The 25,068-nt window shown below is 42.5% G+C and overlaps 3 protein-coding genes across 3 annotated transcripts in view; 1 reads left to right on the top strand and 2 right to left on the bottom strand.

The window, feature by feature from the left end:
• The window catches only part of rnf43 (ring finger protein 43), an 87,870-nt gene extending 83,517 nt beyond the window's left edge, over positions 1 to 4,353 (bottom strand). Inside the window, exon 1 of the mRNA XM_079565837.1 lies at positions 3,048 to 4,353. Coding sequence (XP_079421963.1) covers positions 3,048 to 3,278 — 231 coding nt within the window. The 5' untranslated portion in view covers positions 3,279 to 4,353. The remainder of the gene's footprint in view (positions 1 to 3,047) is intronic.
• A 3,936-nt stretch (positions 4,354 to 8,289) lies between these two features.
• Positions 8,290 to 9,341, top strand: supt4h1 (SPT4 homolog, DSIF elongation factor subunit). The gene is made up of 5 exons (XM_079566862.1): positions 8,290 to 8,441; positions 8,595 to 8,701; positions 8,785 to 8,840; positions 9,031 to 9,084; positions 9,173 to 9,341. Exons 1-5 carry the CDS (start codon positions 8,373 to 8,375, stop codon positions 9,238 to 9,240), a joined length of 354 nt encoding a protein of 117 aa, XP_079422988.1. The 5' UTR covers positions 8,290 to 8,372; the 3' UTR covers positions 9,241 to 9,341.
• Positions 9,342 to 15,174: 5,833 nt separating this feature from the next.
• tspoap1 (TSPO associated protein 1) overlaps positions 15,175 to 25,068 on the bottom strand; it is a 30,216-nt gene continuing 20,322 nt past the window's right edge. The window contains exons 15-32 of the mRNA XM_079565856.1: positions 24,597 to 24,802; positions 23,875 to 23,981; positions 23,658 to 23,767; positions 22,686 to 23,573; positions 22,446 to 22,597; positions 21,867 to 22,337; positions 21,433 to 21,792; positions 21,005 to 21,160; positions 19,990 to 20,817; positions 19,534 to 19,630; positions 18,635 to 18,777; positions 18,330 to 18,498; positions 17,944 to 18,012; positions 17,414 to 17,446; positions 16,868 to 17,022; positions 16,725 to 16,796; positions 16,537 to 16,644; positions 15,175 to 16,221 (exon numbers count right to left, since the gene is read on the bottom strand). Coding sequence (XP_079421982.1) covers positions 15,781 to 16,221; positions 16,537 to 16,644; positions 16,725 to 16,796; positions 16,868 to 17,022; positions 17,414 to 17,446; positions 17,944 to 18,012; positions 18,330 to 18,498; positions 18,635 to 18,777; positions 19,534 to 19,630; positions 19,990 to 20,817; positions 21,005 to 21,160; positions 21,433 to 21,792; positions 21,867 to 22,337; positions 22,446 to 22,597; positions 22,686 to 23,573; positions 23,658 to 23,767; positions 23,875 to 23,981; positions 24,597 to 24,802 — 4,565 coding nt within the window. The 3' untranslated portion in view covers positions 15,175 to 15,780. The remainder of the gene's footprint in view (positions 16,222 to 16,536; positions 16,645 to 16,724; positions 16,797 to 16,867; positions 17,023 to 17,413; positions 17,447 to 17,943; positions 18,013 to 18,329; positions 18,499 to 18,634; positions 18,778 to 19,533; positions 19,631 to 19,989; positions 20,818 to 21,004; positions 21,161 to 21,432; positions 21,793 to 21,866; positions 22,338 to 22,445; positions 22,598 to 22,685; positions 23,574 to 23,657; positions 23,768 to 23,874; positions 23,982 to 24,596; positions 24,803 to 25,068) is intronic.

The following is a 25,068-nucleotide window of genomic DNA, read 5'->3' as shown; positions in this document are numbered from 1 at the left end:
GGACCCATGTGGGAAGTGCAGAGTAAACAGTCTCGCTTCATAATCATCCCGGCTCACGTTCGGAGATGGACACACTTTGAAGTTGTCCCAGCGCTCCCCCCCTCCGCCCTCCCATCCCTCTGTCCCCAAACGGCAGCACACGGCGGCCGCTTCAGAGAGAGAGAGCCCAGGGAGAGGGAGGAGGAACCCGGACCTACTGGGACACATGAGGAAGGCCCAGGAATGTGAAGTGGCGTTAATGGCCTTCTCACAATTGTGTTCATTATAGTTGATGTTATTTGGGGGAGCTCTGTAAGTCGCTCAAACTTGAAAGAAAAGTCAAGTAGGGAAGAATGTACAGTTAACAATCTTTTGGCTTCCTGATGCCTAATTTGGCACGTTGCCCAACAGCAAATGAAATCCTCTCGACTGGAGCCATCCCAGAAGCCCCTCGCTCCACACTGTTCACCGCGCAAGCCGAGGTTCCAGAGAAGCTAAGAGGCTAAATTCCTGAGCGCTTGTATTTGTCCAAATAGTGCGGGTCTGATCTAAAAAAAAAAATGTTCCCAACGTTTTCATCCACGTCAGGCAGATCCCAAACACACGTCCACAAACTACTGTCGGCTTAACCCAAATCTAAAAGCTTCCTGACCAGAGAGTTTTCATCCTTTTTGGTTGTGTTTTCATTAAGTTTTTGTTGCTTTTTTGGCATGTTTTGGTCGGAAAAATGCGTCAAAAAAGTGATGTGTTTTGCAGGTCTTAGCTTTCAAAAGAGGCATTACTCTGGCCTATGGGCTGTAAACTCTCTAGTCGAGAAGCTTTTAGGTTTGGGTAAAGACGAACTAGACAGAGAAGGGGTTACTACCATTACAGGCGCTTCTCCTCAGACCTATAGCATTACTGAGAGCTGGACATGTTTCCTTCTGTTTCGCTGTGTGGCTTTAAAGGTCATTATAAGGTTCTGTAAAGCATATCTTTTTAGTTTCCTGACTGTTTTACTTGCAGATAGTGCATTGAATGAAGAGAAGGGAAAGTAAATCTTATTTGGTTAGCCATTTTCACATGACAAGTCACCCACAGGATTTTCCTTCATTCACCCTCATACTGGGTGGTGTTAAGCTGCGTATGTAAGTTTGTAGCCACAGTTGCCCTTGGGGTGGACTGACAGAAGTGTGGACGGTATGCCCGATCGATGTCAGAATTGTAACTCTCCCTACACCCAGCAAATCCCTGATCAAATCCTGATTTATTTTTCCAGTTGGTTCTTTCTTGTAGTAATTCTGAGGCACATTGTCCTATGTAAATTAACACTGATGTGTATATCTCTGTCCATAATTTAGATTAAGGATCATTCTGGTCAAAATTTCTAAGTAAAAACTCTTCACATGCAACTTAGAGGATGTTTAGATAGAGCAACAACAATCAGGTCATCAGTCTGCATATTCTATATTTCAATCAGGTTAATATAGAGTTTGAACGTGCAAAGAAATAATTGCAAAAACAAAATATCACAGACTAGTTGGTGATTAAAATAGTCATGCCCCTAACTTTGGGCATCACTCATGTCTCGCACAGTGAAGGAAGCAGTGAGCAGCAGCTTTCATCCCACTCCTGAAAGAGACAGAAACTTGAAGCGGGACAGTAATGCAGTCTGCAAAGCTGAAGAGAACCTGTCCAAACAGGCCTGAGCTGCAACAAAGGGCATCCTGTGGCAACACCGCGCTGTGGTACACACTGGGAATACAATAACACGAGGGATCACAAAAATGGTCTGGCTATTATGATGCACACAAAACAAAGGCAGTCAATTCAGATTCTGTTTTTATGTTTGACAAAAATGAGATAAAAACATTGAATTTTCCAAATGTTTTCCATTTAAAACAAAGAGTGATAGAAAACTTTAGGACAACGTTACGCCAGCATCCCAGGGCTGTTAAGATGGAGCTTCCTCGACTGAAGAAGTAAACAAACAGCGGCCTGTGGCTTTCCATTCAGCATCTCTCTCACACCTGGAGGGCGAGGAGAGACGAGAGCCCATGTGCCTCATACCTGTCGTCTTGTCGCTTTGGAGACGGTAAACAAATTGACACAGCCCCGCTTTATGGCCGTGCAGTCTTAATCTACTCCTGAATCCAAAATATGCACAATGAATAGAACGCATACTTCGCAAATACAGACTAGGGGAGGCACACTTTTGCTCAAATCATAAGTTTGCTTAAGCCAGTGCCGGGTTTGCTTGTTTAACAGTTTAAACCAAACTTAGATATTCAAATGTTGAAAGAGGCCTGAATACCACAAATACTTTGAAGCAAAACAGAACTGACAACCAAAGCCATGTTTTTCAAGGGTGAGTAAAAATAGGCTAAGAAGAAACTAACCTCAATAGCACTTGTATGTCATCACTATTGTTTAAGGAATTTAGATATTCTGTCATCACATGCAGAAGTGTGCCCTTTGAGCGAGGTCTTTTTTGGAAACTAGACTCCTGCACTATAACATTGGTCCAGCTCATAGTCAATGATGAGAAACTATTAAAGAGCAACTTAATTATGTGTCCCCCAAAGATCCCAAAAGACAACAATCAGACTGTTTGAACCATCTGAAGTGATTCCTTTGATGAACACACTAAAAGGTCCCTGGTGGACGCTTGGTAAAGTTTACAGAATGTGAGAAGCAGGATGGTAACAAGGGACAACAGCTTCCACACACAATAGCCAGAATATTAAAATAGTTTTACTGAGATTGGACCCTTTAACAGTCAGAGTCAAAACTGCAGCCGGCCTGATCAGATGTTTTAAATGATAAAGGGCACCTTTATAATGTATGGGACAGCACCTCTACTGTAGCCTGCTATTGTGTAATGACGTTTATTCTCAGAAAGGCTATCATGTAATAACAGTAAACACATATTATAAAGGCACAGCTGCAGATATCATAGACTTTTTACAGTGCTTTACACATGTTTGGCTTTGGGGTCGGTTTATGGGTGACAACATTTAAAGTTGGCAAAAAGGCTGCGTTTATAAGGACCAGGTGTGCACTGAAGTTGAATGGGCCTAACAACTCACCTGCATCAACTTTCCCTCCGCGTAGCCCGCACTTCCTCCCACAAACAGCCCCTCCAGGGTGATGGGCTTTCCCGTGGGCTCCTGCCGGAGCAGGGTCACCTTGATCAGGGCGCGCAGAAGTGGCCGCTCGGACTCCGGTTGGCCCAGGCCTGGCTGGCCCAGCACCAGCTGCAGGCCCGCCATGAGCAGCCACGGCCAGAGCCCGGCCAGGCGCCGCAGGGGGACGCTCATGGCCCTGCCCGCTGGAGCGGCGCTGGCCGGCCGCACATGGTGGACTTCAAAGCACACAAGCACCGCGGAGAGATGAAAGAAATGCGAATTACAACACACTGTGTAGAGAGGCGGCGATTAACAAGAAACAAATCCACACGTATGGCTTAACCCCAGTTTGTGTTTACATATCCAGGTTTACCCGTAGAAACAATGCAGCCACTTGGTTCACACAGTGGCCTTGAAGAGTACGAGACTTCACGGCACTCCCAGGATAAAAAAGAGCTATAATGAACTTTTCTCCAGTGTCACTAGTGTGCAGTGCATGCCCGGATGGGCCGTGGAAACACGTTGTGGGGGGCATGAACGGTGCACTGCTTCAGACAGCCCAGTCTCACACAGTGGGCTTCAGCTTTATACTCATGTCAAACTAAGGCTTCACTGCTGACCACGTCCCGCAAGATCCTCTTCTCAGTGTTCGTCCCTAACTGTTCCCGATTAACATGTTGGATCCAGAGTAAGAAATAAAGCTCCCAGAGAGAGTACGTCCCGAAGAAGCTTTATATCTGAACCAAATCCAAAACAACAAGGCGAAGCCATGACTTGAACTTCAAAGGCTGCTTCACAGGTTGCCGCCTCGGTGTGGAAGGCACTGACAGATAACGCAACGTGCCACACGTTGTCTAGTGTTGCTTCTTTTTTTTTAACAATCATAAAGTTGCGAAAAACTCCTTTAGCAAGAATAGACTGAATTCACACTCTCTAATGATTAACCAGTTCAAATAAAGCGTAGCCACAGATTCCCGTATAACTGGATCATTACTGCGCGCTGGGAGAACTCGTGCCGAACACATTCACTTCTTCCGTCGGTCGCTCCATTGAAGTTTGCGCGTACAAAACAACACACACATTCCACGAGTTTAATGTCCCCGGTGCACTCAAAGAAGTGGATACAATCCTCTCGGGATCAGTGTGGAAACGTATGGAAGTCAGAAGCTCGTACAAAGTTGATAAAGTCCCTAAGTCCGAGTAGTCCACGCGCCTGGTGTTCTCCAAGTGGGGCTGGTGAAATGGTAGCACCACTCCGACACCGTCCCGCAAGTCTACCTCCCGGACTGAATCTGCGCAGGACCCCTGAGACCTCATTGACAGTCTCTACGATCTCTACCTGCTCAGAGTCGCGTAGCCTTCAGGACCCCGGGAATATCACACTTTACACAGACAGAGAAAAACCTTCAAACACGAGGGGGGACGTCAGGATTTTACAGGTTGCACAGCGAAAAAAAGATCTCTTTGTTGCTGTTTTAACAATGGCCATAACCTTTGTCAAAATGACTAACATAAGGGTACAATTCCCTCATAAAAACAGTCGTGTTAAACAGTGTTGCACAGTCTCACTGCACCTGAATGCAGCATCACTGAAAGGGCGGAGCAGTCAAGAAGCCCAGACCGATGCACGTGTGACAGGCGCCCTCTCGCGACGGAAAAACATGAATGATGAAGAAATGAAACAAATGAGAAGCGGTCAAGCTACCCAGACACCATCGATATTTGACTTAAGCCATAATTCTATAAATATTTGTTTAATGATGTACAGCGTTGCAATTTCCTTTGAAAATAAAATCTTTATTTGGTACAAACACAATAAAACTTTCATGTTAGTTTATGCATAAATTGCATATATATGTATTCTTCACAAAAGGTTGAAGCAACAAAAGTACACAATACATTAGATGTACAAAGTTACACTTCCAAAACAAATAAGTTATGGCCACTTGCTTTGTGCAACTCCACAAAATATGTAAATAAAGTTGAATACAGTAATGCTGTTCTCTAAATAAGTATGTATCTACCATTGTGCATCTTTGAAATAAGGAAACTAGAAGATAATTAAACGACAAGGAAAACCATTCAACTATAAGGGGTGAACGAAGCCGTTGATATGCACCTTTAAAATGTGATCTAAAAAGAAAACATCATACTCATAAACTGTAAATATCCCTGATGTGTGGATCATAAACTGAACTTTCGTCCTTGCAGTGTCTTACCTGCGGCGAATTCTAACCCTGACAGGATTCGCTGTCACTGGTTTTACTAACTTCTACTTGTATCACCTCACTTCTGTCTAACTCCTCGTTGGTGCCCTAATAACATGGTCATATTGAAAAGGCAGAACATGTTCATACGATTTATAATGCAACATTTTGCACAATGCATGTTTACCTCAGATACAGCCTCTTTGGGAGTCTGCAGAGGATCAGATCCCACTGTGGGGTCATCTGATGTGGAAGCTTTCTCTGCAACCTCAATTTTGATCAAGTTGTTATTTGGTTGAGTTAGCATCACTTCATCAGCTATTTGGAAGACTGTGTCCAGGTTTATATCTGCCTTTTTCGTCCCTTGTTCATTCTTGTCAGGTCCCTGACAATCCCTTCCAATGTCCATCATGGGGTAGCAGCCCTAAGAACACATAAACAGAAACTGTAGTCCAAAAAACTGTAAGTAAAGCAACCCTAAGTAAAGAGACATGATGAAAATTGAAAGCAATTTTCAATTGAAAGCAATTTTCAAGGGTATAAAACCAAAGACAAAAAGTTTAAAGTGTATTTAATCGATCGGAACTGCAGACATTGATGAACAAAAGTACAAATTGTAAATGTGTGAAAAATAAATAAATACAATTTTAATTCAAATTTAATTCAAAGGGCCGAACTGATTTACTTTAAGGAAATGTTTAATGTAAGTCGGGCATTCTCTTCTGTTGGCAGGCTGCTAACCTCCTCTGACGGACAGCTCAGTTTGTCCAGATGTTGTTCTTCAGTGTGGGATCTCAACATCTCCTCCTTCAACGGTTTAGGTTAATGTAGTTAGAGAGTGGGGCAGAGCACGACCATGAAGTGTTTTGTATACAAGGGAACAGTTTTAAACATTTTGAAAATGAAGCATTTTGTATTTTTCAAGGACTTTGCAGTGATGATTATCCAGAATTTTGTATGACTTTTTGAAAAGGGTTTCTATGCGTGAGTGACCAGGATGTAATGCAGTACATCAGCTGAACACATCCACCGTCGCCAACCATTCACCAAAACATTTGGCGGAAGTAAAAACAACAACAGTAAATGTTCGTATTCATAAGTGGGCGAAGTGTCTTTCCCAAGGACAAGGCCAGAGTCTGCATTGAGGAACCAGGATTCGAACCACCATCGCTTCGATTACAGGACAATCCACTCAACCATCTGAGCCACTGTCGCCCCCAAATGAAATGTAAACTTGCTCATTTCATTTAGCACTTACCGGGAAAAAGCCGATGGGCATAAAGGGTCCTGGTTGGATACCATGGGGCAAAGCCAGAAGTCCTGGTGGGTAGCACTGACAAGCTTTCAAAGGGAAAGAGAGGTTTTCAATAACAGTGTAGTAACTTTCTCAGAGCTGTTTGTGATGCTCACCTGGGGAGTAAAAGCCAGGATGGTGCTGTTCAATTTGCGGGTGTATTCCTGTGAATTTAGGGTTACCATACACTCCACATCCCACACCCTGCTGGTGGGGGGAAGACAATTTTGAGGCATAGGGATGACCCATAGGGTGCAGGCGATAGGGAGGGACTGGGGTTCCTTTGTGGGGTGGCATTGGCAGCTGTCTGTATGGGTGAGGCGAGTCCTTGCGTCCTTTAACACCTGAAGAGGAACTTACTGTTGAACATAAGAGCAACTCTTAGGCATTTCTCAAAAGGTATTGCTCGTTCTTCACTTGTTATTTACCCATCATCATCAATTTCTCTAAGCTGTTCTTCTCTCCAAAGCCTCTACCAACTGAAGATGCACCTCCTGTAAAATGTAAGAGTGAATCTCTCATTTTCCATTTGCTACATTTATTTTTAGAAGATGTTAATACTTGCCCTCCATCAAAAGGTTCTCAACGTTGCCATCATTGCCATCACTGCGCTGGTATTTACTTGGACCTCTACACTTTACATTGACACCACTATCTATTTTAGCCTTATTATCAACTGTTAATCTTTTTAGATTAACAAGACGTGCAGGACAGTCGCGTTTGAAGTTTGGGTTCTGGAAATTATGAATGGTGCTTTTCCTCTCAGGGGAAGTCATGAAAAAGTGAGTTGTGGAGGCTAACTCTACTTTTTTGAAGCCATACAGGTTGAGCTGGCGAACAAAGCTGGAGAAGTGCGTGGTTTTGAAAGTGTCTTCATTGTTTGTGCAATCAGGAGACAGGATGAGTCGCTCAAAGAGTAGCTGGTCGATAACAATAATCTCACCAGAAATGTCCCAGCAGATGGCACTGTTGGCAGGGTTGTTTACCATGCGCCACAGTTTGGCAGGGAAATTATTCGGATTCACCGTATCAGGGAGTTGATGATCAGCTTCAGTCATGTTTAAGTTTTCAGCTGAGAGGAGGCTGCAGAACAAACATATACAGTTAATATTGTCATCAGAAAAATCATTTATCTAAAGATTGATAATCCTACTTAACAGGCTGCACTTGGCAAGACAAAAGTTGCAACCTTAACACAGTTTATATCCAGCAACTACATTTCTTTCAAAGTTATCTACCTTACTTGTCTCTCGTCTCATCAAAACCCTACCGTTGAATGGCCAAACAAATCATAACGTTTCAATCAGTCAAAGAATTCTCAGTCGTCACTATAGAAACAAACGTTTTCCATTTTATTATTTGTACGTTTTACAATGTTGTCAAACATTTAAACATTTAGAAGTTTCGGGTGATTCAGAAATGGAAATCTCATCGTGCATCAAAATCAAACTTTTTTTTTTTAGACTACGCTGTTATTACTTTTAACAGTGTATACAACATAATTGACAGGTACCATTTTTACACTCACTGGAAAAATCATAAACGGAATTGTAATATGAATATCTAAGAGTCCTCATTATTTAAGTATAATAGTTATGCACCAAAAAAAAATATAAAAAAATAAAAAACATTTTCTGTACAGGCAAGAGTTGGCCGCGGCGCCTGTTTGGGGTCCTTCCACTTTCCAAGCAATTACGTATATCTCAGGCGACAAAAATATCCAAAACAGTTCTTCGCATAGACTAAAGCGAACATTTATATCAATTTCGATAAATAACGAATACAATGGCATTGGAAACTGTCCCTAAAGAGCTTCGTCACCTGCGAGCGTGTCTCCTTTGTTCTCTAGTAAAGGTAACACGAGGACATTTCGAAGTAAACACTAGGATTAGCTTTTCCGCTTGCGTCCATAGCAAACCCTCAAACTTTATCTTGTTCATATAGCATTGAAATGCTCTTCAAACGCATCTACACTAAATAATTGAGAACATATTTTCTGTGTTGTAGACTATTGACCAGTTTGAGTACGATGGATGTGACAACTGTGAGTCTTACCTTCAGATGAAGGGGAATCGAGAAATGGTGTACGAGTGCACAAGTTCGTCATTTGATGGGTAAAATAAGACGTTCTTTCTTTAATTATTGCTATTGCACCGGATGATAAGTGTAATTGCAATGTCTGTTTTGTTTTGTTTAGTGTTGTAGCCATGATGAGCCCCGAGGACAGCTGGGTAGCCAAATGGCAGAGGATAGGTGAGGTTTTGTTTGTTGGAAGTCCTTTGTACGAAATCCTTTAATCAACGTTTTTCCATGAAAGAAAATGCCGGAAAATTGATTTGTAAAATGGTACAATTTAATTCATACGAACAGTTTTTAATATCGAGGCAATAACTGATATATCACTGAGCTTTTTTGTTTTTGTAACATGTATTTAACGTTACAGGTAACTTCAAGCCGGGTGTGTATGCAGTATCAGTGACGGGAAGATTACCTCCAGGTATGGAGCTTTTTGATACTTCAAAATTCAACAAATGGTTTATTGCAGCTGCATAACTACATAACGTTTGATATGTTCGTTGTTCAAGGTGTGGTACGAGAGCTGAAGAGCAGAGGAGTTATCTACAAATCCAGAGATACAGCAGTGAAGTCATAAACCTACATTTGATCAAGCTTGAAACTATTGAATTTTGACCACAGTGTTACTCATTCATGTCCTTGTAAAATTACTTTGTACTGATAACTGTTATCTTGAATAAATCTGTTTTTTTTAAATGTTCAGATTCACGTTTAGTTTGTTAATGTATTACTGAGGTAAGAAACTTGTGTCTGTAGAAACGGTACATTCATAAACACTCCAACCTTCTTAGTGCTGCTATGAATTCATTACAATTCCAAATTACTTTTGATAGGAGTTGACTTGTTTTTCAAGCGCCATTCCTACCTGAGATCATCTCGGTGCCCATGCAGTGTCACCTGTGGCCTCCAGGTGGAAGCAGAAATCAAACTAACATTGGTGCCAGACGGCGATCTGATTAAACAATGTTTAATGTTTAATGACCGAGGAAGTGGTGTAATACACATGTTACCCATTATCCATGAGGCTACCGAGGTGTATGTATTATATAAATAAACCAACTTTAAAAAACAAAACTGCAAGGTAACAAAATGGGGTTTGTGTAAACTAAAACTGCCAAATACAAACTCTTGACATACCTAACATTAGGTCTGCTCAGATGTGTGCTCTTCTATTCTATACAGAGGTGGCAGTGCATGAAGACAAAATTGTTATGCCATTCCCCACACCCTTACTTATGAATTTTATCCTTTGAGGTTTTAGTCGTACGGATGATTAAACGTAAATTAAAAAGAACCATTTGTCTATCTGCAAATTAAACAAGAAGCCTGAGGGGCCATATTTGGCCCCCGGGCCGCACTTTGGTCTTTAGAAGTACTTTTGTGATAAAGCTTGTGGTGACATTTCCACTTTATAACAGGCGTCAAGGGGCTGTCAGAAAATTTAAAATAACTAAATGGAATTTGCCCTGAGTGAACTGTTCCTATTGGATGTATAACACTAAATTAAATGTGTTTATTTTCTATAAATATTTATTTTACTTCAAATAAACTAATCTAATGTGTATTTATTTGAAATGCATCATTGTGCTATATTTAAAAACTATTTACAAACTAGTAGCATTTTAGAACAAAAAGTGTTAAAATGATGTTAGAATTGTATAGAATTTTTATATTCCTGCAGTTAAAATCTGGCTCAAGGTTAAAGGAACTATACCTGATTTTTTTTTTCTAGTTATGGAATGAAATGTATTTTGTCCTCCTCAAGTATGTTGTAAGCTCAGACTTTTATGGGGAAAACACTGTGCATCTAATTATAAAGAGTTTGTACCAACGTCATGAACTTCCAGGTGAGTTTTCTGGCATTTTTGTGAAAATGACCCTGGGGTTATGAAATGTGCAGTTCCTTGTCCCTGTGACAAATTTCGATGCAACAAATATGTTAGAAAAATGAGTTTGGATCTCAACTATCAACTATCTATTTTAATATAGCAGTTTTAATTGAAAAAAAAATAAAAAAAATAAATCAGGTATAGGACCTTTGATACACTTTCAAGCTCAGGTATCCATTTCAATGAACTGAAACGAAAAAAGTTCTTGTGGTCGAAATCTTGCTGTGCGCTGCTAACTCAGAGTGAAACTTCTCATAGCTTTGTAGCCACTCAGCCCAGTCAGGAAAACCCTGAGCTCCGCCCTCTCACTGCCCCACGCACGTGTAACATCTCACCATCTGTGAGAAAAGAAGCGCCACTCTTTCACACATAAAAAGACACAATCCTGTCACCTCATTGGTGCTTGCTTCAGAGTTTTTGCCCTTATTTGGAGATGTCAAGGCAAGCGCCAATGAGCCAGACATGAAGATCAAAAGTGCAGTATTGTATTGATTCAAATTGTAGGTTTCATGATGAACTACAAGGGCAAGCTTGCATTAAAACCCTGCATAGACAAAAGATGGGGAAGTTAAGGGAATGGGGGATGGACATTATCAGCGCAAAGCTACACATTTTAACTGCTGTGTTTCATAAGCCTGACCTAACTTCCTCCTTCTCGCAGTCCAGAAAGTGACTACAGAACTGAAAGCTACAACATTTTTGCTCATAGAACATCTCAATTCCTGCAAGCTTTTAGTACGGTTTCGGCAACTTTGAGGCCCACTGGCGGTGTCGACACACAGAGGCGACTCGTAGCAGGCAGGGAGGGGAAATGGCTGCCGCTCTAGATAAGACACGAGTATCACAGTGAGCAGGGTGGGCTTCCAAAGGCCCCATGATTTCCACATAACACTGTGCAAAGTCACTGTGCCCCTGTATTGGGACATTGTGGCAGGATTTTGGCAGTGGGGGTGGGGGGGGGGGGGAGGATTAGTCAAATGCAGGTTAAAGGTCAGAACTAAACTAAACTTAACCATAAGCTGAATCTTCTCTTTATTGAAGTCATTTTTTAAATATATTCTTGAATTGTATTTCAAGCTATAAAGGGACCCCCCCAAAAAAGTGTAGCAATACCTATTCTTTCCCGCAGATTACTCATTGCCTTTCTGCACTTCATAAAAGCCCAGTCCATTGTTCTGTATGTCACTGGACACAGGAACGGTTCTTCAGATCGTTCGCCTGCCAAAGCATAACAAAGGTATTAATGTCATTGTGACGTCTGTGTCTTTTCAACCGACTCTTAATGGCGGCCAACAGACTCATGGGAAATAAGGCGCAGACTCCAGCGCACCTGTGTTGTGTTGAGAAGGAGGTTTACACGGTGTGAATCACAATGTGCGAGTACTTTTGACTGCTTCTTGAGTTATATTAAAAGCAAATCCAGTAAACTGATTGTATGTAGCTTATCTTTCTTGTTCGTAACTGATCTGTAGGGGAATTAAATCTGCAGCCTTTTTTATAAAAATATATCTTCTGTCTCAAATCCCTTGTGCTTCACAATGATATAAAAAGTAACTCCCCCACAGAAACTGACAGTGTGAAAGATCCTTGAGAAAAGGTCATATGTGCAACTATAAACTGCAGGGTTTCACAGGAAGTCTTGCACAGACTACAGGTACCCAAGTCGCGTAACCCTCACTTCCTGTCAGTGACTGCTGTCTAAGCATGAATTCAAATCAGAAAAAAAAGATTATTAGGCGCTGTGTGCTGTATACTGTATGTGTAGGTCCAAACCACAAAGCTTTTAATAACGTTAGATTTAGGTCACATATAAATCAAGTGACAGGACCATGACAGTATTGTGATAGCATCGCCTGTAATCTCATCATTCTATTCCTCTGTTGCCCAACCTTGAATTGCACTTGTGCTCCAGAGGAACTTCTTTTGGACACAACTGTCTATAAGTGACATCATCGTTTGCACCATACCAAAATCTTTTTACATTTGTCCGTTTTATTTTTGATTTTTGCATCTTACAGCAACCCAAGAGAAGATGTTGCTTTTCTTACTAGTGCTGCTTCATTTCAAATATACAGCAAATCCATGTTCTATTGATTTGGAATAGAACGTGCACGTGCTGTTGTAGACTTGGATTAAGATTACGTTCTTTAGTTTAAAAGTTGGACATTTGAAGCATGTGGCAGAGACAAAGACGGAAGGCGAGAAAGAGGGCGGCTATGACTGTTAAACCTCTTCCTGTGGTTACATCACGTGTTCGTGAAGGCTTCAAAAAGAGACGGCTTCTTCTTCTTCTTCACCCATTTCTTCAGCTCGCAGAAGACACCTGTGAGGCTCCCCGGCCGACGGAACAGAAAGAGCAGCAAGTCGAGGTGAAGTATGCTACATTTAAATGTGATTATTAGCGAGTAACGATACAATTAAATTCTATTTTTTTCTTCAACGAGTAAGAGCAAGACCTAAGAAACGTGTATTATCGTTTACTTGGAATAATAACATAGTAGTTAATTAAAATGACCTTTGTATTTAATTGTCTTATTTAATTAATTTCAATCTAAGAGTGTGAATTTTAGGATTCTTGTACAATGCACTCATTGGGCTTTGACTTGGAGGGAAAAAATAATCATGGCGGCCTAAATGTCTTCCTCAAACAGCCATTTTTGTTGGATTGTTAGCTTTTTAAATATGTGGGAATAGAAAGAGGGGATAGTTTTGAAAATGTGATGTAAAAATGTAAAATTGAGCTGACGTATATTAATAGACAAATTGGGAAGTGTGCATTTACTGGGTGAGGAAAAAATAGCTTGTGAAAGGGTGTGCATTTCTCGAGTTGAGAAATGTCGGTTTGTGCATGAGAGCATGAAAGTGGGTCTGGGTGGGGCTGCGGTGGACAGCTGTGGAGTTTCAGCAGGTGCACAAGAAGAAGTACAAGTGAAGATGGAAGAGGCATCGTGGAAGTACAGTGGAGTCATCCATAAAGTAGAAAGCACTACTAAACTCCAGGCCACAGTGTAGTGTTTCCTACTTTATGGATGAGTGTACTGTTGGCTGCAGGGACAAACTGAGGCTGCGCACAGGAAGTGAAGAAGAGGAACCTGCTGTGTCTCTCAGCTGTGCACTCCCCACCGTGTCAGTTCACTCACATGGGAGGTGTACGGCAGAGCAGACATGGCTTTCACCCTTTACCACTGTATCCTGCAATTATGTACATAAACATGTGTTAATAAACATACAATGCACCAATGTAGAATTGATGAAAAAGAAAAACTGCATGTTTTATGTAAAAATAAACTTTTAATTCTGTAAAAAGTTTCATATTTAAATAAAGCATCACAACTTCATGTGACCATGTTTTCTGTGCAACTTGCTTCATGGACAATACTTGAGCGTGCAGAAAAATCTACGTTATTTACAAAATATTTACAATAATCTTTCAAAAGTGTAATAAAAGCAATAAGATTCCACACATAACAATAATTATTGAAAACAAAGCCTTTCAGTGCGATAATAAAATACAGCACATTCAACACTGTTCATCACGCACTGTAAAAATACAGTGTCATATACAGCTTTGCACTGCATTTACAAGTCGCATATATTGCAAACCAATGAGCCTCAAACACACCAACATAAATAAGGCCAAACATGAGTTCAACATTACATGCAGTCACATCCTGTAAACATATATTTAGACTAAACAAGGTCTTGGTATAAGGCTAAATGTCCAAGCTACGGTGTACTAGCTGCATGAACACTGACAGAGGCATGAGGCCCTACACGTGGAAGTTCAGTGAAGGCCATGAACAACAGTATGAATATTCACTGTACATTTGAGCTAAAGTGGAGCAAATAAATACATAAGTACAGTCTTGCCTCTGTCCCGGCTGCTGTACATCTAAAGTGTCCATCATTCACCACTACCACAAGAAGTCCAAAACAATACACACGACTGCACCGTCTTGTGTTTAATGACTACAAACATAAAAGTGATCAGGCCAGCATTGAGGAAGTTGTTACGCTCAACAGACAAAGCACCTAAGATTTTGGCGTTGAAGAGTTGAAAGAGCGGCTTGGCATATATTAAACCTGAGTAATGAGCCAATAGAGCCCATGCTAAAACTGGACATAACCCCACATTCACACGACTACATGGCACTGCTGGGGGACTTCACGTTTATACAGCTAATACTTCGTACTAGTGTGAGGAGGAGGGGCAAACACTGGAAGCAGTTAATGATGTAACAACATTGCGACTAGCAATATGTGTCACAAAAGATGACAAGAGAACGATACAGCTTTGACACATCCTGTTGCAAAGTTTTCTGGATTGAAATCAATGACGCTTCAGTAAAAAGAGACTTAAGTGATGGCAGTGGATCATTGTAGTTTGATAGTGTTTTTCAATGGTTTAAACTGGTAAAGAAATTCACAAATGCCACGATACTGAGGCAACAACATTTTAAATGAGAACACAGTAATGGATCATTACGTGTAAGAACATTAAAGTAGTACATTTTTCTAACACTAACCACTTTTATGTCCTGTCATATTGTCTGAGAAAAGCAGCTGTTTTCAGTCTTACCAGAAGACTGGCAGCTATGCTGTGCAGCCGTGCAGCCGTGCACTGCACACACTCCACATGAAAGCTCCTCAACACAGTGTAACACTCGAACATCTCCACAGTCCACATGCACGACAGAATAGGACACTGACTCCTAACAATACGACAACCGGGGTCTAATAGTTAAAACGGTATTAAATTAAAACCACTTAAACTGTGCAAAGTGATAAATACATAAATAGATAAATAAATAAATAGCATTAGCGTAAATAAACATAGATAGTTTTTGCAGATAGTGCACTATTTTAGCCACACAGGACGATTGACTGCTGCTTGTAATGCGTATGAATATATCAGTAATAGATTGCGTGGCTTCTGTGTAAGCAAAAGGGTTTTTATAGTAAATAACATAAAAAAGGGCTGGACTTTAGGCTCAAGTCTTGAGTGGTTCATTCATGCTGATCAAGGTTACAGTCTGTTACTTTGATACGGTTTCTCAAAATGAAGCCTTGACAACAGACTTGACAACAGCATTTTAACATGGTCAAAAAAAATAATTGTATCCGCTGTACAAAAAGCTATTTAAGGCATCTGTAGGAGTGACTACTAATATTCTCTGACTCACTGTAGACAACACCAGGAAAAGTGCTTTCAATTAGTTTGACATGACTTATTCTTTCTTACTAGAGCCCAGCCTTTTAAAGAGTCTCTTGCCTTTGGAGAAGAAGCTCTTCTTCTTCTTGGCCTGTGTTGGACTGTCTTCCTGTGGGGCACTATCTGCTGGAACTGTGGTCTCTATCACTTCCACCACTGCTGCCGCCTCTGGTGCTGGCCCAACCGCTGCCCCTGGGTCTGGCCCCACCTCAGCCTCTGGTATTGGGACCACCTCAGCCCCTGGATCTGGCCCCACCTCTGCCTCTGGATCTGGGACCACCGCTGTCTTTGGAGCTGTGTCCATCGCCCCGTCTGGAGCTGGGACCACTTCTGACACGCTGCTGTAGTCACATGGGGTCTTCTCCGTTTGGTCTGGGCCAGGAGCCTCCATGCTTTTGCAGGGCGTTTCCTGCGTTGCTGGAGTCTCTGGATCTTGTTGCCAATGTGTCCTGACAGCCTTTTGAGAGAAAGCACAGTTGTCAGTGTGCTGTTAAAGCATCTTGATTCTGGCTCAAAGGGAGCTACATGAAAACTGAGGGTTTGTCTGGGTTGTGGGCGGGAGTCGGGCTGTGAAGAGAGAAGGATAAAACTAGGGCTTTAGGACAAGGGCGTTGACCATTGAGCTCTAAAATGAACTTACGATCACGTCTCAAAGTGCACACTTCGTTTGTGCTTCTGCATGTAGCAAGACGGTAAATAAAAAGAAAACAATAAACAACTGCATTTAAAAAAATCATGAATGATCATGCAAAGCTTGAACTGATGGAAATACCTGGGAATCTCTTTTTGGCTCTGGAGCATGCTGAGCTGCTGCATCAGTGCCCAGTAAAGCCTGCAGAAAGTTAGACGGCACCAGGCCCTGCTGTCCATTCAACTCCCCCTGTAAGTGTCATCACAGAAATGGTCAGAAGAAAAATGAGCTCACAGGCATTAAGTAAAAAAGAACATGATTGTACTCACATAGAAGAAACCATCTTCGTCCATGTCTCCAAACACATGTATAATGTCTCCTGCACTAAAGGTCAGCTCCGACTGCAGAGAGACATAACATCTTTAAAAAAGGCCAAGCGGTACAGTAATTGAGATACAAATGTTAAACAGACCTCTATGTCTGTGTTGGGTGAGCTCTCTCTGGGATCATAATCAAAGATGGCCACCATCTTGCGGGTTTCAGGACCAGGATTAGGCAACTGAGCAGGAGCGCCTCCGACTGCCCCTGTGTCACAAGCAGCAGCGACAGCAGTGGTCCTGTTCGGATCTGCTGAAGACAGAGAAACAGTATTGTCTTTGAATCACTGCTTGGTAAAGAACAGGTCCTCTTTAAACAGTCTCATGCAATGCTGAGGAAAGGAACAAGATTTATTTAGTAAAACACAAGACCTTAATGGTAACAGAAAAAATGAACAAAACAGGAACAAAAAAGATTGTTAGACAATAAACTATACACCTTTCTGACATACATTTAGTTTCCAATAGTTTTTGCCATGTTCAAATTCAGTCAGTCCAAAAAGCTTGGATGTTGATGTTCTAACTGCAAGGCAAGTTAGTGTGATCATGAAGGAGGAAGTAGAGAAGTAAAGAAGTAGAGATGCCTGCTGGTCTCCAGTAGACTTCAAGTTTAACATGCAAATAAAGCAGCTTTGACAAACCTTGACTCGTTTCCCAGAGTGTAGTAACCTCCACTAAAAGGAAGAAAGTTATGAAAGAGCATAAGTGAAGGGCATACACACATCCAAATCATGAGCAGATACATATTGTAAAAGAGCTGTGGCTTGTGAGACATGATGTGAGGTGGATAACTACTATGAGGTGTAGTTCATCTAATGAATGAGGCCATCAGTCAAGAACACAGTCTAGTACGCAGAGATTAGGTATACTGCCTAATTAGGAGATTAGGCAGTATACTGAATTTACTTCAGATGTGCACAGAGAACATAGAAGTGGATTGATACAAAGAAAAAACAAATAATGATAAACTATATACACAAAATAAATAAAATGTTACTCCAATTATGATCATAGATACACTGAAAATGTGTCTAATTTTGTGCCTAAAACCACACAGGATGCTGCAGGATTAGTTCAAACTGAGAAAGAACGGCTAAAGTGAAAGAGAGAAAGGCAAACCAGAAATGAGACTGAGGCAGAGACGGAAAGCCACAAACGCAGTAAGACACACCTTTCTTGGACCGCCTGGGTTTCGGTGGAGGAACAGCACGACGTGGAAGCTGTGCATGTATGCAAGAGCCTTGATGAAAGTTTAAAGAATCAAAAATACCACAAATCAACAAAAGAGCGACAGATTGAGAGAAATACATGGGACAAAGAGACAATGAAAAAAGCAGCGAATAGTGATGATAACCATCGAGCAGTAGACACAGCCTGAAAACAAGCGGAAGTGAAAGTCTAAACCATCTCCATCTGCAGAGAGGCAGCTGAACGGTTTGCTCTAGTTCATAGACAAAGGTCACAGGGTCCCATAAAAACATACAAACATAAATAATATGCAGTACTTATCAATACAACCACGTTTTTTTGTGTGTGGACCATGAATCTGCTACATACCTAATTTGTCAATGGAGTCGACTGTGGACAAAACAGCCCGTTTCAGAAGTTGCTGTTGTGTCTCTTCATCCTCCACTTCGATTTCAGAAACCATGTTGCATGGCACCAGGCCCACACGCCCAGCACACTCTCCTTGGTAGAATCCGTCAGCATCTTTATCCCCATAAACCTATGGAAGTAAAAGTTTATCTGACATGTTCATGATAAGTAATGCTTCTACACTGAATTATTATAGAATTAAAGATGATATTTGATATAAAAATGGTTCCATGTCAGTATATGGTGGAGAGCGCAGACATGCTTACTTGGATAATCTGTCCTTCAGTAAAAGGCAGCTCCTCCTCAGTGGCACCAGGATTCGGGGACATAAAAGCAGGATCATAAGAAAACAGTGCCACAAAGAGGCGCATGCTGCTGCCATCTTTCATCTTTGGTGATTCAAAACAACCTTCAAAAACACAAACACATCAATGTGAGGGGAAAGAGGCCAACACAGAAAAGACCGTTTCACTTAACATTCAGATACATTTGAAGATCAAATTGTATAATAAAAAAAAAAAAAACTGGAGACGCTCCCCCCGAAGCTGCAATAAAGCTTCAGGAACAACAGATTGGCTAAGTATTGACCAGCATCAATAACTGCACTGTTGTTTATCAAATTACTAAAAATACAAATGAGTGAAATATACACAATGAAGAAAAAGCTCCTCATTGGTAAGAGTCACAAAGACAACTTCACACTTTTATTGATTTAGTGAGTGCTGCTCTGATGGGCTTATGTTATTTATTTACACTTATTGACACAATATACGGAGGGTAGACAAAGAATACTAACCGGAAAGACTCAGCTACAGCAAAATCTGTAATTACTACACACATTTCATCACTTGGATAACATCACTTTGCCCATATTTTAAAACGAACACAAAGGGCTTTTCTTAACTGTCATTTTTTCATTTGCTAATCGATGTTACTATTTTAATGTCACTTCCTCTTGTCATGAGAAGCCACTTTGTGTTAAGCCGGTCCTCAGCTTAGCCGGCGCTCACCCATTGCTTCACTGCAACTTTAGCACCTCCTCCCACTGATCCACCACCCGTCCAACTCAAGGTGCTAATCTGACTACTGTCATGTGAGGCAAGGGAGGTTTACGAACAGAGCACAGATGTAAGACCCCGTCAGAGCACATAGAGGAATTTCCAACCTTTTTGTGGCCTGTGCTGCATTGCCAATGACTTGGAAGGTTCTGCACGGCTTCGATATGATGGTCTTGCTTCTGCTGAAGAGATTTGGTTGGCCTCCTGCAAAACATGAGCAACAGTGTAAGGGTTTGATACAAAAACTCATCTAGAAAAAGTAAAATCTTCTTGAAATAAGTAAATGTGTCCCTGATTTGAGTAACTAATTGCTATGAGATATTTTTTCTTAATTTCTATTTAAAAGTAAAAACTTGCCTCATAGAAAAAAATCTCAAAACGTGTTACTCAAATAAAGGGCAAATGCACTTATTTCAAGTAAATTTTTTTCAACGTGCCACTATTTTTTGAGGAGGTGAGAGAGTGGAACATGAAGAAAACAGAAATACAAATGGTGTAGGAATAGCTAGTGTGTGCCTACTTCTACAGGGAAGAGAAGTAGGAAAAGATCTAGGACAACACACCCATTGCTGCTGTCCTGCAGTATTTGCAGGTGGTTGGAGTTTGGGCCCACGGCGGTTTGGCTGTCTGCTCATTCCCCTTTGAGCCCCCTCAACCCACCACTCTGAGCTCATCTGCTCCATTACCACCTCTCCACGGCCACACTCCACTGGTTCCTCATTGTCTGTGCCATAATCTATATCTATCTCTGCTGCTTGGCTCATAGGAGATCTCACAGTGTGAACAGACTTGCTAATTGGGTGTGGTCCTGTCGGGTTAGAGCCATGGCTGACAATGTTCGTGGCAGCCATTTGGCTCCTGAGCATGGCCTCCCTCCTAAGGCGGTCCCCAAGCCCTTTGAGCAGTGCTCGGCCTTGGGGGTTTGGCTGGGGAGGGCAGCGAGAGGACACCCGCCTGCAGCTCGGGGCCCGGTTAATACTTGTGTCTTCTTCAGGGTAGGTGGTGTCCACTGGGTCTGCATAATGGACCCTGTGCGCCGTCTTCGATCTGACAGGCAGGCCTGTATGCCTGGACAAGGGTTCTTTGGGTACTGTCTTGGGACGCACTTGTAAATGCTGCTGAAGTGGGGGGACCTGTGCCTGTGTGTGGGGGTTGGAGTGGTGAAGCAGAACACGCTGCTGTGGCCTGGATTCCCTCATGTCCCTGGGTACATGATGGCTGGGCCTGGCCCGTGGCTGAGTGTGTGCTGATAAAGCATCTTGAAGACTGCTGTCTTCTTCCTCTGTCATTTCTGTAATGCTGAAGAGCTCCTTGGTCTGATACACCTGTGAGGGCAATTTAAGGATCCTTTCCAGAGCTTCCTCACTGTCTGGGGAGTCCAGTTTGCAGGACTACATACGTCAAAGCAGCAGGGGTTTTAATGTCAAAGGTGGATCAGTAGAAAATATGCACAAACAAAGAGGCATGCAAGAAAAGAACAAACATAAAAATGATTAGTGAATAAATGAAAGACATCCCAATTTGAAGAGACAACAAAAAGAACAAGAAAAGTGTTTAAAGAATGAACCAAAGTTGTACTTTTTGCCTGGTAGCAGCAGCTAGATATCCCATAGTTTGAGTTTCTCCGAGGTGGTCAGAGGAGAGGTCTTCTTCTTCTTCCTCCAAGATGTCAGACAAGTCTGAGTTATCTGCATGGTAGTTACTGGGGGGTTCTATGAGGCCTTTCACACTAATCTGAAAGATATGTGTAAGAAAAAACCTTAATATCACAGCAAATGTACAGAATATTCAGAGCCACTTGCATTCATTGACTTGTACATGAGGTTTGTTTTTAATTGCTCCCTGTTTGTTAATGTGCCTATTTCATTTTATTCGTTATTGTATTTCGCTGATATTTAACTAGGATTATCAAGGTAAAATATCTCTTCTTCCAGGGAGAAAATATACACAGCATTTGCCTGATACACGTGCATAGGAGAAGACGACACATCAGCTGAGCAAATCACCTGATTTCTGTTGCATGTCGGCTCCTGATCTGGTCTTAAGAACTCTTCTATGGAGACCAAGCGTGTGTTTTCCTGTTCGTCTTCTACCTCTGAATCCAGAGGTGAAGTGCTGGGGGGTCGCAGGAGGCGCCTCTCTGGTGGAAAGAGGAGGTCTGTGGGCGTAGCTTTTGGGGGAGTGGGGACGGGCTCCAGCTTGGCACAGGGGTCCTCAAAAAACTCTGTTATAGACGGAAATGGGCGAATAATTCCAGGGCTTTCTGTGTCCCGGATTTGCTCCAGCACTGCCGCTGACATGACTGGTTCTTGTGTAGGCCTTTGAAGTGCTGAGGGAAGTGTGGACATGGGTGATGTTACACTAACCTAAAACACAATACAAAGAAAAAAAAATTACCGTCGACTTTAAAGAAATTATTCCCAAGATTAAACAACCCTACCATTGGAGTGGTGTTGGAGGATGCTGGAAATAATGAACCGCCCATAACCAAGGCAGCAGCTGATGAGGGGTTAGCCCAGGCCTTTACATGCAGAACAGAGGGATCCTCTGCAGGGAGTGCATTGGGAAGATTGGCAAAAGGTTCCACCACATGAGTAGTGGCTTGTGGGTTTGGCAGCAAACTGCTGGGCAACATGGACACTTTGGCAGCACAATTTCCATAGAAAACAGGAGATGGAAGGTTACTAGGGGAAACTGGGATACAGGGTGGTGGTGGCACAACAGGAGGAGTGACAGAGGGGCTTGTGAGGATGGCATCCATCTTGAAGGGTAGGTTTACTGGCAAAGAGTCACAAGACTCCCCATGGGCAGACATAGAGCGCACAGTGAGCTCCTGAGCACCCAGCAGGGACTGGATCTGAGACGGGCCCAGCAGGGCACTGCCTGCGGTCGGAGATGACACCTCAAGAACCTGGAGTCACAGAAATAAATGTTTGTGCACTTTACAGAGAGCAGGGTAATGAACTTGATATTGTAACCATAGAAAAGTATTTTGGTTTCTTTGAGTAACTGAGCATACTTTTTTCTTGTCAGCGTAGATGCTGTATCCTGTGACTCGCACTCCATTTGAGGTCCCTGCAGCATCAATAGTAACTGGCAGCCAGCTGATGAGAGCAATGCCAGGGGAAGGACCCTGCTCCAGCTGGACATCCAGAGGAGCATCAGGAGGACCTATATGAAAAACAACGCAACAAAAATAACCACAGCCTAAATAGAATTTGGCACAAAGTTAAACAAATCGGACAATACTATTGCTAACCTGCCATCAGTGTTTTGAAGGTGATGGTCGACGCCCTGTGCTCGCGCCGTTCCACAGGTAACTCCCATGGTGTGCAATGGGGCCGAGCTTCCACTTTGACAGTGTACTGCAGACTTGGTGAGAGGTTAGTGAGGCACAGTGAGAAGCAGCCAGCCTTTACCAGTTCATATTCCTCCCCATTCAAGGACACAATGTGCACATAGTTGCTGTTGCTAGGCAGCCAGGCCAGGTTAGCCGTGGTCGCGGTTACCTGGTCAATACTCAGCTGAGTTGGTGCCACACTCACATCCCGACCCACCAACATGCTGCATCGCAGCTGGTCAGAGGGCCCTTTCTCTGTCAGGCTCTGCACGGACACGCGGTAGGTCTTAAGATTTATATCCAAGCGCTCCAGCACTGCTTTAGTCTGAGAACCGAAGGGCACATTGATCCGCAGCTCCTGGTCCACGTACACATTATAGCTCAGAACATTGCCCCAACCAGCCGGCACAGACGGAGGGTCCCAGCCAATGATGATACTCTTGGCAAGCTGTTTAATGAGGGCAAGCTTTCGTGGGTAAGGCACAATGTCCACTCCCACCTCCTCTAAGTCCAAGTCCAGGCCATTTGTCAGAGGGGCTGGGACAGCCAAGGCCGACACTGAATGTAAAGGGGCTGAGGCAGGGGCTGAGACAAGACCAGAAGCAGCAGAGGCCTCTGTCCTCTGTGAGGCGCTGACTCCAGTGTGGAGGTAATGCTGGTGGCTGGCACTGTGCAGGCTGCTGTCTAGCAGGGAATTATGGGAGGTATCCACAGTCTCTGGATGGTGAGAACCCATAACATCCTCATCTGAAACACGCTCCACAAAGTTAGAAGGGACCAGTCCTCTCCGCCCATCCATAAGTTCTCCTGAAGATAAGCAACACAACAGATCACTATAAGTTCCAGAATAATTCAATGCAAAACAGTAAATGGCACTTATGTAAGGGCTACCTTCAAAGAAGCCATCTTCATCCATGTCTCCATACACATAGATGTATTCTCCTGCTGTAAGTGGAAGCTCCACGTCAGGGTTGTCATTGGGGCCATCATAAGGATTGTAGCTGTTAGAAAACATAAAATAATTACCATTAATTAGACAGTTCTAAATGTCACATGTGCAGCTTGATTTGGTTTAAATCGTACGTTCACTTTCACTGTATTCACAAACCTGTATCGTGCAATAAAAACTTGAAGCTTTGATGCTCCCCTGTTGGCTGTGTAAGGCACTGGGGCAACATCAATGTCCAGCTCCTCAACTTCACTGGCTGTATCCACCTAAAACATTAAACATAAATTAAGGTACTACGGACTATGAAGTGGAGAAAACCGTTCAAATATTAACCTAGTATCATACTGCATACATACATACATACATACTAAAACACATTTTAACCACAAGCAATTAAAATAATTTCTCTTATACTTCTATAATCCACAACAGATTGGATTATCTCAGTAAACATCATCTTTATTGAAATGTGGGCAGATGACTTCCGAGATGTAAGGACCAGTAACTGGATTGCCGAGCAAGCACAACGAAATAAAGACAACTAAGAAGGTCTTTAAAATCCACTAAATCCACACAGCATCAGTAAAAATTGTAAGTATGAGAATAAAAACAGCCCTTGCTGTGGCTAAAGACGTAGCAGTCAAGCACTTCTGTAGCTACAAAGTAAAGTAAATGAAAAGTGTATTAATGCAAAGTGCTTTTGAGAAGCTTGTAAAGTTCAATGTTGATGTAATTCTTTATTTTATTATGGTATTATGGAGATGAGGACAACAGCAAAAAACAAAATGATGATTAAACCTCAGTGCAAGTAGCAAAGGTTTTTTAAATGCATGGTCCAGTAGCGTCGAGGGCTCACACTGACAGTGCAAATGTGTTGGTACCTCATGTGTGGGGCTGGACTTATGAGGACTGAGGCGTGTGTCAGATTTGGGGGTGAGGCGCGGAGAGTCCGACTTGCTGCAGGAGGAGACAGACTTGCTGACACTAATGGTGGGCAGCTCCCGATGCTTTGTAACGGGAGACCGCTGCAGCCGGGACAGTCCTGCAGCATGCGGTGTGACTCCGATCCGAAGAGCAGCTGCCACATCTAGCAGAAAAGCAAAAATGTTTGCAATAATTACAATTCTAGATATAACTCTCAACAATTATGCCTCGGGTAAACCTGACTATGTAAGCAGCTAGGTGGGTGGGGTTACCCATTGACATGCAGGAGCTCAAGGTTGAACCGGGCTGATTAAACAGTGGAGAAAAATCCTGTCTCCATCTGTCTGGGTTCAAAGGTCACATTGCCTCATGGCTACCTGTGTCACACCAGCAGTGTTAAGGGGCTTAACTGGGTCGCTGTCCACAGAA

The sequence above is a fragment of the Gobius niger genome, assembly GCF_951799975.1.
Source record: "Gobius niger genome assembly, chromosome: 11".
Lineage (NCBI taxonomy): Eukaryota > Metazoa > Chordata > Actinopteri > Gobiiformes > Gobiidae > Gobius > Gobius niger.
Note: the sequence above shows the minus strand (reverse complement) of the source record. Positions and strands in the feature narration are given on the sequence as shown.

What these genes read in the sequence shown, in the direction of transcription:
- supt4h1 (XM_079566862.1), top strand. Translation starts at nt 8,373, where the DNA reads ATGGCATTGGAAACTGTCCCTAAAGAGCTTCGTCACCTGCGAGCGTGT. An exon ending in AGCCAAATGGCAGAGGATAG is followed by an intron (nt 8,841 to 9,030) that starts GTGAGGTTTTGT and finishes TTAACGTTACAG; the next exon opens with GTAACTTCAAGCCGGGTGTG. An exon ending in GACGGGAAGATTACCTCCAG is followed by an intron (nt 9,085 to 9,172) that starts GTATGGAGCTTT and finishes TCGTTGTTCAAG; the next exon opens with GTGTGGTACGAGAGCTGAAG.